Source organism: Chroicocephalus ridibundus, chromosome 25, assembly GCF_963924245.1.
Source record: "Chroicocephalus ridibundus chromosome 25, bChrRid1.1, whole genome shotgun sequence".
Classification (NCBI taxonomy): domain Eukaryota; kingdom Metazoa; phylum Chordata; class Aves; order Charadriiformes; family Laridae; genus Chroicocephalus; species Chroicocephalus ridibundus.
In genome coordinates, this window is record NC_086308.1 from 750,834 (window position 1) to 766,331 (window position 15,498).

At 50.2% G+C, this 15,498-nt stretch overlaps 1 protein-coding gene across 1 annotated transcript; it reads right to left on the reverse strand.

Moving 5' to 3' along the window:
* Positions 1-257: 257 nt before the first annotated feature.
* Positions 258-1,190, reverse strand: LOC134527063 (olfactory receptor 14J1-like). Its single transcript, XM_063359401.1, has one exon. The coding sequence runs from the start codon at positions 1,188-1,190 to the stop codon at positions 258-260; it is 933 nt and encodes a 310-aa protein (XP_063215471.1).
* Positions 1,191-15,498: the final 14,308 nt, after the last annotated feature.

Genomic DNA, 15,498 nt, shown 5'->3' on the forward strand with positions numbered 1-15,498 from the left:
AATACATTGAAGGTCCTTTATTTTCTTAAGACACAGAGAGAGCATGTCTCCTCCTTCACACAGCCTGTGGGTCACACCACACAGAAGGTGAATTGATACATAATTGGAAATGGCATAAAATAATGACATTTTCTTGTGGACAATATTATAATTAAAAAAAAAAGAAAAGCAAACCAAAAAACCCCCCAGAAACTCACAACCAAAACCAACCTGCAATGAGTTCCATTAGGAGTGATTTTCAGAAGAAAACAAGCAGCTCAATGCTTCTGAAACCATCCAGATACCAATTTCCACACTGCATCCTTGAGGTCCTTATTCCTCATGCTGTAGATGAGGGGGTTCACTACTGGAGGCACCACGGAGTACAGAACTGCCATCACCAGATCCAGAGATGGTGAGGAGATGGAGGGGGGCTTGAGGTAGGCAAACACGGCAGTGCTGACAAACAGGGAGACCACGGCCAGGTGAGGGAGGCACGTGGAAAAGGCTTTGTGCCGTCCCTGCTCAGAGGGGATCCTCAGCACGGCCCTGAAGATCTGCACATAGGACAGCACGATGAAAACAAAGCACCCGAAGCCTAAACAGGCACTGACCACAAGAAGCCCAACTTCCCTGAGGTAGGAGTGTGAGCAGGAGAGCTTGAGGATCTGGGGGATTTCACAGAAGAACTGGTCCAGGGCATTGCCCTGGCAGAGGGGTAGGGAAAATGTATTGGCCGTGTGCAGGAGAGCATTGAGAAACCCACTGCCCCAGGCAGCTGCTGCCATGTGGACACAAGCTCTGCTGCCCAGGAGGGTCCCGTAGTGCAGGGGTTTGCAGATGGCAACGTAGCGGTCATAGGACATGACAGTGAGAAGATAAAACTCTGCTGAAATGAAAAAGACAAACAGAAAGACCTGGGCAACACATCGTGCATAGGAGATGGCCCTGGTGTCCCAGAGGGAATTGGACATAGATTTTGGGACAGCGGTGGAGATGGAGCCCAGGTCGAGGAGGGAGAGGTTGAGGAGGAAGAAGTACATGGGGGTGTGGAGGCGGTGGTCACAGGCGATGGTGGTGATGATGAGGCCATTGGCCAGGAGGGCAGCCAGGTAGATGCCCAGGAAGAGCCCGAAGTGCAAGAGCTGCAGCTCCCGTGTGCCTGCGAATGCCAGGAGGAGGAACTGGGTGATGGAGCTGCTGTTGGACATTTGGTGCCTCTGGGCATGGCTGACCATTGAAAGAGGAGAAGACATTGACAAGTTACAGCTGACTTCTTGAGTCAAGCCTAAGCTATTTCCCCTAACATCCCCTCAGAGTTACTTCTCTTTCTCTGAGGGAGCTCCACTCATCTTTTTTGTGAGCTCAGGTTTTTGCTGCTGAGTGAGGGCACTTGCTCTGAAGGGGCAGAAATCCTCATCTTTCCCATTGCTCTCAGCCTGACCACTGGTGAGCCCTGAGCGATAAATGGGCTCCCTGTGCCCTAATGCAGAGTCAGGAGAGCCGGTCTGCCCATGAGTGACCTGCTGGTCACCACACAGGTGCCCTCTGCTTACATGTCTCTCTGTTAGAGGATGTTCTCACTAGAAACCTTCTTGAAGAAGAAACGGGAGTTTTCTGAGCTCAGAAGAGTCCAGTTTCAAAGTCCATTTCTCCAAACCCTTCCCTCTCTCCCTGTGCAGCTGAGCAGAGAGTGATGCAGAGGGGTGGCCTGGCTCTCTGCTGCCTGGAGTTGTCCCTGCTGGGAGCTGTTTCTCTGCCTCCAAGTCTCCTCCCTGCCAGTGCTCACAGACCCCATCCCACCCGCTCTGTGCTCAGCTCTGCCCTGCAGGCACCTCCTGGCAGAAGGGCACTGCTCAGAGGCATCTCCCTGTCAGCAGGTCCTAAGGAGTAGTTCAGATAAGCACTGATGCCGCAAGCAAAGGTGATGCCGGTGCTGTCTGTAGGTAGAGGAGTGGGGGAAGGCACTTACGAGGCTTTTGGCAGATCTGCTGATCCCTCAGTGTAACAGGTCAGGAGGCTCAGTCTTAACCTTTAGAGCCCCTTTCTCCTTTCCCTTAGAAGCCAGCTGAGATCACAAATGCTGGAAAGATCTTCAGCTCTAGGATAGGCACTGCCTTGACCATTGCTCTTGAAATGCTGCCTCTGCCAATGTCCTGGTGTGATGTGGAGCTGTGAGCTGCCCTGGCCCATGCAGCACCTTCTCACAAAAGAAGGACCCTGCCCTGGCAGAGGTCACTCCTCTTACCCACAGCTTCTCCCCGCAGTGCCATGAGGAGCTCCTCAGGCAGGCTGAGAGCTGACCCTGGCAGGCGGCAGAGTCCCTGCCCCGGCAAACAGCCCCCTGCAGCACAGGGACCCTGCTCTGAGGGACAACCGTGGCCACCCCTGGCTGCACACCCACCTTCACACCCCTGCAGCCGCCCCTGTCCCTGTCCTGCCCTGTCCCTCTGATGGTGCAGCAGGGAAGCCCTGCTCTGAGCACGTCCTCCTCCTCTGTAGAAGAGAGAGAGCCCACAGGCTGTGGGTTATGCCAGCTTTAGGAGATCCCTTCACGAACTGCAGCTGCATTGCCCTGCACCCAGAGACTTACTGTGTCAAGGACTGCAAAGATTTCTCCTCTCTTGAGCACTCAGCATCCTCCCACCCCAGACTGCCTTTAAACCTTTTTCTGCCTCCCTCCTCTGCCCTCGCTGCCTGCAGGCAGTGCCCTCAGACCTGCTGCGCTTGGCAGAGGAGCTGCTCCTGGGCAGAGCTGTCTCTCTGCAGCGCTGCCCGCTTGCCATCAGCTCCCTCCATGCCAGGAGCCCAGCCCAGCTCAGCAGCAGAGGACCAGCCCGAGGCCTTTTAATGTCAGATTCACAACCCAAAGTTCCCTGGAGCGTCAATGGGTCCCACTGAGGACCATGACTGACAAAGCCTCCCCAGTGGCTGGTTAGAGCGGTCAACTGGAGGCAGAGATGACAGACAGGCAAAGGGAATGTCCAGGTGGAACACATTTGGAGTAAACCTGGATGGGTTCCATTCAGCCAAAGGGCCAAGCCGTGACGCCCAGCCCTTGGAAAGGAGATCTGTCCCTCAAAAGTAACTCAGGGCTCTTCTTGGGTGCAGTGAGATGTGGGGATGCTCAATGTCAATGGCAGGACTATGGAACAACAGCTCCCAGGCTCTTGGGTGGGGAAGGGGAGGCAATGAGACACTAATGCTGTCAGGATAAAGTGCTTCCTCACAGGCATCGGTGGCAGAGACAACAGCCGAGGGCAGAAAGAGCTCATCCCTGTTGGTGCGTTTCAGGCTTTCTTCATCCCTCTATCAGCTCCACCACAGGCTGTCCTACAGTGTCCCACACCTGCACCTCTTTCTCTGCAGGCTGTAGACCTCCACCCTGCTACCACACCTTGCTCTCACCTCAGCATCTTCCTTCCTTTACTGATGTCTCTCCCTCCTCCCTGGCTGTTCCTTGAAACACAAAGCCGTGGGCTGATCCCGTCTCCCTCTGGGTGACTTGTTACACCACAGCACTGCCCTTGGAGTGACATTTCTTCTTCCTCATGTGCAGTCTGGACCTCCCCAGCTGCACGTTGCATCGCTATTTCTTTCTCATGCTGTACCTTACGAGAAAGGAAAGGCCCATCATCTCTGAAAGCAGCCTTCAAGCACTCTCGGGTTACTGCAATACTGCCTGGAGCCCCCACAGTGCTGGGCCAAGGAACTGCAGGTCCCTCAGCCACCCCACGCAGGTCACGTGCACGAGGTCCCGCACCCCACCTTGGCAGACCTCCACTCAACACTCTCTAGTTCATCACTACTTCTCAGAAATGGGGAGCAACACACTGGGACACAGCCACGTGTGTGGGGCCACACCGGTGCTGAGTTGAGGGGGATGAGAACTCAGGTTCTCTGGGTGGCCCATGCTCCTCCTAATGCAGCCCCATATGCAGCTGGCCTTGCTCATAGTGTCCCTACTCTACGGGCTCGTAGGGCATCCCTCGTGGTGCCCAGGCCCTTCTCCTCAGAGTCTCTGCTCAGCCCGTCAGGTCCCAGCCTGTCCTGATGTATGGGCTTATTCTCCCCCTTCCCCCCCGGCACCCCGCAAGGCAGGACTGACCACTTCTCCTTGTAAAACTTCAAGGGACTTCCACTGCCCGAATCCCAGAGTTTCTCAAGGAATCCATGGACTGAAGCACCATTTGCTCAGCTTTTAATGTTTGCATGCAGCTGGCTCATCTTGACTGGGGTGTCTCTCACAAGAGAACAGCATGAGGAGTTGCAGGGCACTACAAATACTCCTTCCTAGAGAAACTGTGGGTCTGGTACTGGTCAAGCCATAGGTCTGGACCCAGAGGGGAAGTTGCCCTTTCTGGGAGGGAGCAGCAGGAACACATGGGGCTCTGCCTGGGGGTGGAAGATGAGTCAACTGAGAGCTGAAGGGCCAGCACGAGAGGGCAGGACATGGGCACTGCTGTGGTGGGTGGATGTCTGCTATGGATCCCCTGACCAGGAAGAGGAAGCAGATGAGGCCTTCTTCAGACACCTGGAAGAAACCTCATGTTTGCAGGCCCTGGTCCTCATGGCCGACCTAAACTATCCCAGCATTTGCTGAAGGGGCAAGAGAGTGAGGTGCAAACCACCCAGGAGGGGTTTGGAGCTCATTGGGGATGTCTTCCTTACAAGGGTGACTGTGATGCCATGAGGTGAAGTGCCCTGTGGGACTTCCTCCTTACAAACAGGGAAGAGCTGGTCGGGGCTGTAACAGTCAGGGACGGGAAGGTAAAGGTGAGGCTCCTGAAAGAAGCAAGCCCATAGCTTTTTCCTTTGGGTTCTTCCCCTCTTTTCTGTTGCTTTTTAAATCTTCTTTTGTTTTTCCCCCTCACAGCCAGAATGATTTACCAAAACTGGTTTTCAGCGAGAAAGTGGTCAGTGACTGAGGACCTTTCCCTCCTCCCTGTCTTGCTTACCTTTACTTCCCACGTCTCCTCATTTGTCACCCTCTCCATGCCACTTTCTCCACTTTCTGAGGTGTTTTCTCTTCCAATAGAATTCCTTTTAGCGTATCCTAAATGATGTATTTAAATAAGACTAGAGGAAGAACTAGAGGAAAAAGACTAGCTTGAGAAACACCAATTGTGGTCTCCATTTACTGTAAAGAGACTCTTGGGTAAAGAGCGCAAATGCAATAACTTACCTACTGTTTCTAGTGAAGTCCTACTCTCACTCCCCTAATAACTTTGTTCTTTGTACATCAAAGGATGTCTTCTTGCTCTCAGATGATTTTCCTCTCCATTCTGTTTTCCTTCCAGCCTCTGCGTGAATGTCCCCATGAACCTCTTTTCTCGTCCTTCTACACTCTTTCACTCTGTCTCATCTTCTTTTAACCTCCTGAAGCATTGTTTCCTCCACTGACCATCTGACATTACTCACTGCAGTTTGGATGCAAACTATTGAACCATACCAGTGTCATGGAGTTCCTTCTTTTGGGCTTCCCCTCCCTCCACCATCAGGAGGTGCCTAATGGCAATAACTCTCTGGGCTTTGGACCTGGTTATCTTAGTTTGCCCTTTTGAGAGGCCTGGTTGACAGAGTCCCCTGGGAGGCAGTCCTGAAGGGCAAAAGAAGTCCAGGAAGGCAGGACGTTTTTCAAGAAGGAACTTTTAAAGGTGCAGGATCAGGCCATCCCCATGTGCCTAAACACAAGCTGGTGGGGAAGAAGACTGGCCTGGCCGAACAGAGAGCTTTGTCTCAAACTCAGGGGAAAAAAGGAGATTATGACATTTTGAAGAAGGGGGAGGCAACTCAGGAGGAGTACAAGGATGTTGTGAGGTTATGCAGGGAAAAAATTAGAAAGGCCAATGCCCAACTAGGTCTTTGTCTGGCTAATGTCATAACAAACACTAAAACATGTTTCTATGATTACATTAGAAACACAAAGAGAGCTAAGGAGAATCCCCATCCTTTATTGGATATGGCGGAAAACATAGTGACAAAGGATGAGGAAAAGGCTGAGGTACTTAATACCTTCTTTGCCTCCGTCTTTACTAGTAAGACCAGCAGTTCTCTGGGTACTCAGCCCCTGAGCGGGAAGACAGGGATGGGGAGCAGCATGAAGCCCCCATAATCCAAAGGGAATAGTGAGGGACCTGCTACAGCACTTAGACATACACAAATCTATGGGGCCAGATGGGTTCCACCCACAGGTACTGAGGGAGCTGTCGGAGATGCTCACCAAGCCGCTTTCCATCATTTGTCAGCAGTCCTGGCAAAGCGGGGAGGTGCCAGTTAAGTGGAGGTTAGTAAAGGTGACACCCATCAACATAAACGGCCAGAAGGAGCATCCTGGGAACTACCGCCCTGTCAGTCTGACCTCGGTGTGGGGAAGGTCATGGAACAGATCATCCTGAGTGCCATCATGTGGCACATGAGGACAACCAGGTGATCAGGCCCAGTCAGCATGGGTTCATGAAAGTCAGGTCCTGCTTGACAAACCTGATCTCCTTCTATGAGAAGGTGACCCACTTAGTGGATGAGGGAAAGGCTGTGGATGTTCTTTACCTGGACTTTAGAAAAGCCTTTGACAGCATTTACCAAAGCATTCTCCCCGAGAAACTGGCTGCCTGTGGCTTGGACGGGAGTACTCTATGCCAGGTGAAAACCTGGCTGGATGGCTGAGCCAAAGAGTAGCCAAAGTGGTGGTGAACAAAGTTTAATGCAGGCGGCAGCTGGTCACAAGTGGTTTTCCCCAGGGCCTACAACTGGGGCCAGCTCCTTTTAATGTCTTTATCAATGATCTGGATGAGGGGATCGAGTGCACCCTCAATAAGTTTGCAGACGACACCAAGTTGGTTGGCAGTGTCGACCTGCTTGAGGGTAGAAAGGCTTTGCAGAGGGATCTGGACAGGCTGGATCGATGGGCAGAGGCCAGTGGTCTGAGGTTCAACAAAGCCAAGTGCCAGGTCCTACACTTGGGTCACGAAAACCCAATGCAGCACTACAGGCTTGGAAGTGGCGAGGTGGCTGTTGGTGTCTTCTCCCAAGTAACGAGTTACATGACAAGAGGAAATGGCCAGGAGTTGTGCCAGGGAAGGTTTAGATTGGATAGTAGGAAAAAAATTTCTTCACTGAAAGGTTTGTCAAGCACTGGAATACTTTTATTTTCAGCCAAATCAAAGGGATTTGGTTGGTATAAGACAGGCAAGTTTAAACGCATGGGGGATGCAGGGCCCTGGGGACAGCCCAGTCCAAAAATCCAACCCCAACAAATCTAGCCCAAAAAGAAAAACCCAACAACAAAAACCCCCAACACAAAAAAAACCAACCCAAAACACCCCAAAATCCACTCCAAACAACTAGAAATCCCAGGGTTCAAAAAGCCCAACCCCAAAAATCCAGTCCCCAAAACCCAAAATCTAATCAAAAAAACATAAACCGAACCCCAAAAAAACCCAATCCCAAAAAACCCAAACAAAAAAACCCAACCCAAAATTCAACCCAACCAACCCAAAAAATCCAATCCAAAAAATCCAATCCAAAAAATCAAACCCAAAAACCAAACCCCAAAAATCCAACCTGAAAAACCCAAAATCCAACCCAAAATATCACTCAAAAAACATAAAATCCACCTCAAAAAATCCAAGCCCAAAAAATCCAAGCCAAAAAAATTAAAGCCCAAACATTCCAAAATCCAAGCCAAAATCGAACCATTAAAAAACACCCCACTCCAACTTCAAACCCAACCGACCCAAAATCCCAGGGCTCAAGGCCAGCTTGGACGGCGTTGGAGGAACCTGACCTGCTTGAACATGTCCCTGCCGATGGCAGCCCCACCACTGCGGGCAGCACATCAGCGGTTGCCATGCCACCACCGCCAGACACTCAGCGCTGGCCCTGTCACTGTCATGTCACAATGGCTGCCTGACACGCCCATGCAGGGGTAAAAATCAAACCCAAAAAACCCAACCCCAAAATCCAACCCAAAAAATCAAACCCAAAAAAGTCCAAAACCCAACTCCAAACAACCCAATCCCCAAAAAACCCAACCCAAAATTCAACCCAACCTACTGCAAAAATCCAATCCAAAAAGTCCAACCCCAAAAATCCAACCCAAAATCTAACTGAAAAGAACCCCAAATCCACCCCAAAATATCCAAGCCCAAAAAACCCAAGCCCAAACATCCAACCCAAAAAAATCCAAAATCTAATCCAAAATCCAACCCAACAAAACAAAATCCACCCCAACATCCAACCCAACCCACCCAAAATCCCAGGGCTCAAGGCCAGCTTGGACGGCGTTGGAGGAACCTGACCTGCTTGAACATGTCCCTGCCGATGGCAGCCCCACCACTGCGGGCAGCACATCAGCGGTTGCCATGCCACCACCGCCAGACACTCAGCGCTGGCCCTGCCGCCCTCATGTCACAATGGCTGCCTGACATGCCCGTGCAGGGATGAAAATCTAACCCCAAAAATCCAACCCAAGAAATACAATCAAAAATCCAACCCAAAATCCAACGCAAAAATTCAAACCCAAAAAAATCCAAAACCTGAACCCAGAAAAATCCAACCCCAAAAAACCCAACATTAAATTCAACCCAACACACTTGAAATTTCTAACCCGAAAAATCAAACCCAAAAAAACCAAAATATGACCCAACATCTAACTGAAAAAAAACAACAATCCACCCCAAAAAATACAATCCGAAAAAATCCAACTCAAAATTTCTAACCTGAAAAATCCAACCCGAAAAAAATGAAAAACCCAACCCAAAATCCAACCCAAAATTCAGCTCGGTTAACAGAAAAAATCTAACCTTAAAAATCCAACCCGAAAAACCCCAAATCCAACCCAAAATACAACAACAACAACAAAAAAAAACATAAAAACACCAATCTAAAAAATCCAACCCCAAAAAACCCAAATACTCAATGGAAAACTCAACCAAAAAATCCAACATAAAAAATCCAACCCTAAAAGAAACTGCAAAAAACCCCAAATCCAACCTAAACGACCCAAAATCCCAGGGCTCAAGGCCAGCTTGGACGGCGTTGGAGGAACCTGACCTGCTTGAACATGTCCCTGCCGATGGCAGCCCCACCACTGCGGGCAGCACATCAGCGGTTGCCATGCCACCACCGCCAGACACTCAGCGCTGGCCCTGCCGCCCTCATGTCACAATGGCTGCCTGACATGCCCGTGCAGGGATGAAAATCTAACCCCAAAAATCCAACCCAAGAAATACAATCACAAATCCAACCCAAAATCCAACGCAAAAATTGGAACCCAAAAAAATCCAAAACCTGAACCCAGAAAAATCCAACCCCAAAAAAACCAACATTAAATTCAACCCAACACACTTGAAATTTCTAACCCGAAAAATCAAACCCAAAAAAACCAAAATATGACCCAACATCTAACTGAAAAAAAACAACAATCCACCCCAAAAAATACAATCCGAAAAAATCCAACTCAAAATTTCTAACCTGAAAAATCCAACCCGAAAAAAATGAAAAACCCAACCCAAAATCCAACCCAAAATTCAGCTCGGTTAACAGAAAAAATCTAACCTTAAAAATCCAACCCGAAAAACCCCAAATCCAACCCAAAATACAACAACAACAACAAAAAAAACATAAAAACACCAATCTAAAAAATCCAACCCCAAAAAACCCAAACACTCAATGGAAAACTCAAACAAAAAAATCCAACATAAAAAATCCAACCCTAAAAAAAACCGCAAAAAACCCCAAATCCAACCTAAACGACCCAAAATCCCAGGGCTCAAGGCCAGCTTGGACGGCGTTGGAGGAACCTGACCTGCTTGAACATGTCCCTGCCGATGGCAGCCCCACCACTGCGGGCAGCACATCAGCGGTTGCCATGCCACCACCGCCAGACACTCAGCGCTGGCCCTGCCACCCTCATGTCACAATGGCTGCCTGTCACGCCCACGCAAAGGCAAAAATCAAGGCCAAAAACTAAATCCAAAAAAACCACCCCAAAATCCAACCCCAAAAACTGAACCCAAAAAAATCCAAAAGCCAACTCCAAAAAACCCAATCCCAAAAAATCCGACCCAAAATTCAACCCAACCAAACCGAAACACCCAACCCAAACAAACCCAACCTCAAAAAACCCAACCCAAAATTCAACCCAATCAACACAAAACATCTAACTTTATAAATCCAATGCGAAAAACCCAAAATCTGATCCAAAATCCAACCAAAAAAAAAAAAAACACCTACAAAAAATCCAATCCAAACAATCCAATCCCAGAAATACAACCCCAAAAAGCCCAAAAACACAACTGAAAAACTCAACCAAAAAATTCCAAACCCAAAAAATCCAACCCTAAAAAAGCAACTAAAACCAACCCAAATCCAACCCAACCGACCCAAACTCCCAGGGCTCAAGGCCAGCTTGGACGGCATTGGAGGAACCTGACCTGCTTGAACATGTCCCTGCCGATGGCAGCCCCACCACTGCGGGCAGCACATCAGCGGTTGCCATGCCACCACCGCCAGACACTCAGCGCTGGCCCTGCCGCCCTCATGTCACAATGGCTGCCTGACACACCCATGCAGGGGTAAAAATCAAACCCAAAAAACCCAACCCCAAAATCCAACCCAAAAATTCAGACCCAAAAAAGTCCAAAACCCAACTCCAAACAACCCAATCCCCAAAAAACCCAACCCAAAATTCAACCCAACCAACTGCAAAAATACAATCCAAAAAGTCCAACCCCAAAAATCCAACCCAAAAACCCAAAATCCAACCCAAAATCTAACTGAAAAAAACCCCAAATCCACCCCAAAATATCCAAGCCCAAAAAACCCAAACATCCAACCCCAAAAAATCCAAAATCCAATCCAAAATCCAACCCAACAAAACAAAATCCACCCCAACATCCAACCCAACCCACCCAAAATCCCAGGGCTCAAGGCCAGCTTGGACGGTGTTGGAGGAACCTGACCTGCCTGAACATGTCCCTGCCGATGGCAGCCCCACCACTGCGGGCAGCACATCAGCGGTTGCCATGCCACCACCGCCAGACACTCAGCACTGGCCCTGCCGCCCTCATGTCACAATGGCTGCCTGACATGCCCGTGCAGGGATGAAAATCTAACCCCAAAAATCCAACCCAAGAAATACAATCAAAAATCCAACCCAAAATCCAACGCAAAAATTGGAACCCAAAAAAATCCAAAACCTTAACCCAGAAAAATCCAACCCCAAAAAACCCAACATTAAATTCAACCCAACACACTTGAAATTTCTAACCCGAAAAATCAAACCCAAAAAAACCAAAATATGACCCAACATCTAACTGAAAAAAAACAACAATCCACCCCAAAAAATACAATCCGAAAAAATCCAACTCAAAATTACTAACCTGAAAAATCCAACCCGAAAAAAATGAAAAACCCAACCCAAAATCCAACCCAAAATTCAGCTCGGTTAACAGAAAAAATCTAACCTTAAAAATCCAACCCGAAAAACCCCAAATCCAACCCAAAATACAACAACAACAACAAAAAAAACATAAAAACACCAATCTAAAAAATCCAACCCCAAAAAACCCAAATACTCAATGGAAAACTCAACCAAAAAATCCAACATAAAAAATCCAACCCTAAAAAAAACCGCAAAAAACCCCAAATCCAACCTAAACGACCCAAAATCCCAGGGGTCAAGGCCAGCTTGGACGGCGTTGGAGGAACCTGACCTGCTTGAACATGTCCCTGCCGATGGCAGCCCCACCACTGCGGGCAGCACATCAGCGGTTGCCATGCCACCACCGCCAGACACTCAGCGCTGGCCCTGCCACCCTCATGTCACAATGGCTGCCTGTCACGCCCACGCAAAGGCAAAACTCAGGGCCAAAAACTAAATCCAAAAAAACCACCCCAAAATCCAACCCCAAAAACTGAACCCAAAAAAATCCAAAAGCCAACTCCAAAAAACCCAATCCCAAAAAATCCGACCCAAAATTCAACCCAATCAACACAAAAAATCTAACTTTATAAATCCAATGCGAAAAACCCAAAATCTGATCCAAAATCCAACAAAAAAAAAAAAAAAACACCTACAAAAAATCCAATCCAAACAATCCAATCCCAGAAATACAACCCCAAAAAGCCCAAAAACACAATTGAAAAACTCAACCAAAAAATTCCAAACCCAAAAAATCCAACCCTAAAAAAGCAACTAAAACCAACCCAAATCCAACCCAACCGACCCAAAATCCCAGGGCTCAAGGCCAGCTTGGACGGCGTTGGAGGAACCTGACCTGCTTGAACATGTCCCTGCCGATGGCAGCCCCACCACTGCGGGCAGCACATCAGCGGTTGCCATGCCACCACCGCCAGACACTCAGCGCTGGCCCTGCCGCCCTCATGTCACAATGGCTGCCTGACACACCCATGCAGGGGTAAAAATCAAACCCAAAAAACCCAACCCCAAAATCCAACCCAAAAAATCAAACCCAAAAAAGTCCAAAACCCAACTCCAAACAACCCAATCCCCAAAAAACCCAACCCAAAATTCAACCCAACCAACTGCAAAAATACAATCCAAAAAGTCCAACCCCAAAAATCCAACCCAAAAACCCAAAATCCAACCCAAAATCTAACTGAAAAAAACCCCAAATCCACCCCAAAATATCCAAGCCCAAAAAACCCAAGCCCAAACATCCAACCCCAAAAAATCCAAAATCCAATCCAAAATCCACCCCAACATCCAACCCAACCCACCCAAAATCCCAGGGCTCAAGGCCAGCTTGGACGGCGTTGGAGGAACCTGACCTGCTTGAACATGTCCCTGCCGATGGCAGCCCCACCACTGCGGGCAGCACATCAGCGGTTGCCATGCCACCACCGCCAGACACTCAGCGCTGGCCCTGCCGCCCTCATGTCACAATGGCTGCCTGACACGCCCATGCAGGGGTAAAAATCAAACCCCAAAATTCCAACCAACCAACCCATAATTAAACCCAAAATCCAACCCCAAAACGTGAACCCCAAAAAACAACTTAAATAAATGAAAAAAACAACCCCAAAAATCCAACAGGAAAGATCCAACAAAAAGAATCCAGTCCAGGAAACTCAACATCCAATCCAAAATCCAAATCAAAAAACCCAAAATCCACCCCAAACTCCAACCCAACCAACCCAGAATCCCGGGGCACAAGGCCAGGTTGGACTAACAGCGTTCTGACCTGTATCAGGAACAGTGTGGCCAGCAGGACTAGAGAAGTGACCGTCCCCCTGTACTGGGCACTGGTGAGGCCCCAGCTCGAGTGCTGTGTCCAGTTTTGCGCCCCTCACCACAAAGAAGACACTGAGGGGCTGGAGCAGGTCCAGAGAAGAGCAATGAAGCTGGTGAGGAGTCTGGAGAACAAGGCTGATGAGGAGCAGCTGAGGGAGCTGGGGCTGTTCAGCCTGGAGAAAAGGAGGCTGAGGGGAGACCTTCTCGCTCTCTACAACTCCCTGAAAGGAGGGTGTAGAGAGGTGGGGGTCGGTCTCTTCTCCCAAGAAACAAGCAACGGGAGAAGAGGAAACGGCCACAAGACGCCCCAGCAGAGGTTTAGACTGGATATTAGGAACAATCTTTCCCCTGAAAGGTTTTTCAGGCATTGGAACAGGCTGCACAGGGAAGTGGCTGAGGCACCATCCCTGGAGGTAATCAAAAGACGGGTAGACAGAGTGCTGAGAGACCTTTGGTTTAATGATGGTTCATGCGAGAGGAGGTAGACACAGCGGGTGTTGGTGGGCACCGGTCAGCGGCACGGTGCCGAGGGCTGGGGCTTCCCTTGCGGCATCTCGGGGAGGGGAGGCACCCAATGCAGAAGTGAGGGCTGTGCTGCTGGGACGCGTGGTGTGGCAGGGAAAGGACGACTGGGCCGCCAGCAGAGCAAGCGCAGAGAGCGGGGTGGGCATGCGCAGAAAAGTCACCTGCAAGCACGCGGGGTCCCGAGGGAAGCATTTCTCTCCTGCCCTCGTCGCTAGGCTGGGCCTGCGGGACGCCTCAGCATGCAGGGGCGTGAGCGCTTGTCCAGGCAACAGTGAACCCCAAACCGGTGTTACCTTTCAGAAAAAGCTCCGGCAAGACCCGGCCAAATTAGACGATGCCCCTGAACTGCCGGGAAGGATTGACGTTTCTTGCCTGCGAGACTGGCTGCTGCAGGAGGAGAGAAAGAGTTTGCCAGGTGGAGAGAGGAGGAGGAAGCAGAGGTGAGAAAAGGCCAAGTAACGCTTGCTCTTGAAGGGGGCCCGTGGTCCCCAAGAGAAGTCCTGGAGCCTCATGGCCCAGTGAACAGACAAAGCCCGGCGGTGGAAGGAGCCGGTGCCAGATGCAAACACGTTGGCACAGTCTGTCTTTGCAGCCTTGGGCAGGCAGCTGGAAGCTGCTGCCGGGGCTCCTGGAGCAAAGCAGCTGGGAGCAGGATGACGGGAGCGGCTGAGCGGAAAACAGCCTGGCCCAGATGGACAGAGCGGCTCCTTCTCAGCTGCCTTCCTTTCTCTTGACAGGCACCTCACGGTGATCAAGCAGCGGATTGAAAGACTGGAGGCTCTTCAAAAAGAGCAAGACCTCCTCCAGCAGGCCGAGAGCCAACAGCAGCACAGATGCCACACACACAGATGCAGCTCCTCGGGGAGGAGATGGGGAGAGCACCTTGGGGTGTGGGGACACTGCGGGGAGGGGGACACACGTGCCACATTCAGCCCCTGACTTCCCTGTGTGGGAGCGCAGAGGAGGGGCAGGTGTACAACCTGCAGCTGACCCTATCCCTGACCCCAGTGTCATCCCTGTAGGTGCCATGTCCCCATTGCTGTCCCCACAGGTGTCCTGGCCACACCACTGTCCCCAGCCCTGTCTCTGTCCCTCCAGGTCTCTCGTCCCCCTCCCTGTCCCCACAGGTGCCCAATGCCCAGGGCTGTGGGGACAGCGGCCGCCTGCTGGGCTGGTTCCATGGCAGCATCAGTTTTGTCCACCTCCGTGTCACAGTGAGACCAGGGGACACTGTCGACCCCACTGGGGGCTGGAGAGGGGCCCCCAGGCTCAGCTGTGTTTTGTAAAGTCTCCTTTCAAGAGTACCAAAACGCATTTTTTGTTTCCAAAGCTTCTATTTCAGGCTCCAAAAAGGCATTTTTAAGATTAAGCCAGTCAGTTTTAGGGTGCAAGATGCATCTTGAATATCAAAACCCTAATTTTGATGGTCCAAACCCCTCTTTTAGGGACCAAATTACCATGGTTTTGATCCCAAAGCCTCATTTTTAGGTACAAACCCTCATTTACAAGTTCCAACGCCCATTTTAAGATTCAAAGACCCGTTCTGAAGCTCTAAACAAGCATTTTTAGGATCCAGCCAGTCATTTTTAGAGACCAAGCCACATCTTGACTGTCCCAAGCGAGAGCGAGTGGCCCACACGCGTGTCCACACGGCCCTCCAGGTGGGCCCCGGGGTGGCTGGGCAGCAGCCGGGCAGCGGCGTGGCAACATGACGATGTGCAGTGCGGTGTCGCGGC

Excerpts from the sequence above, each read along its gene's own strand:
- LOC134527063 (XM_063359401.1), bottom strand. The coding sequence starts at position 1,190 with ATGTCCAACAGCAGCTCCATCACCCAGTTCCTCCTCCTGGCATTCGCA.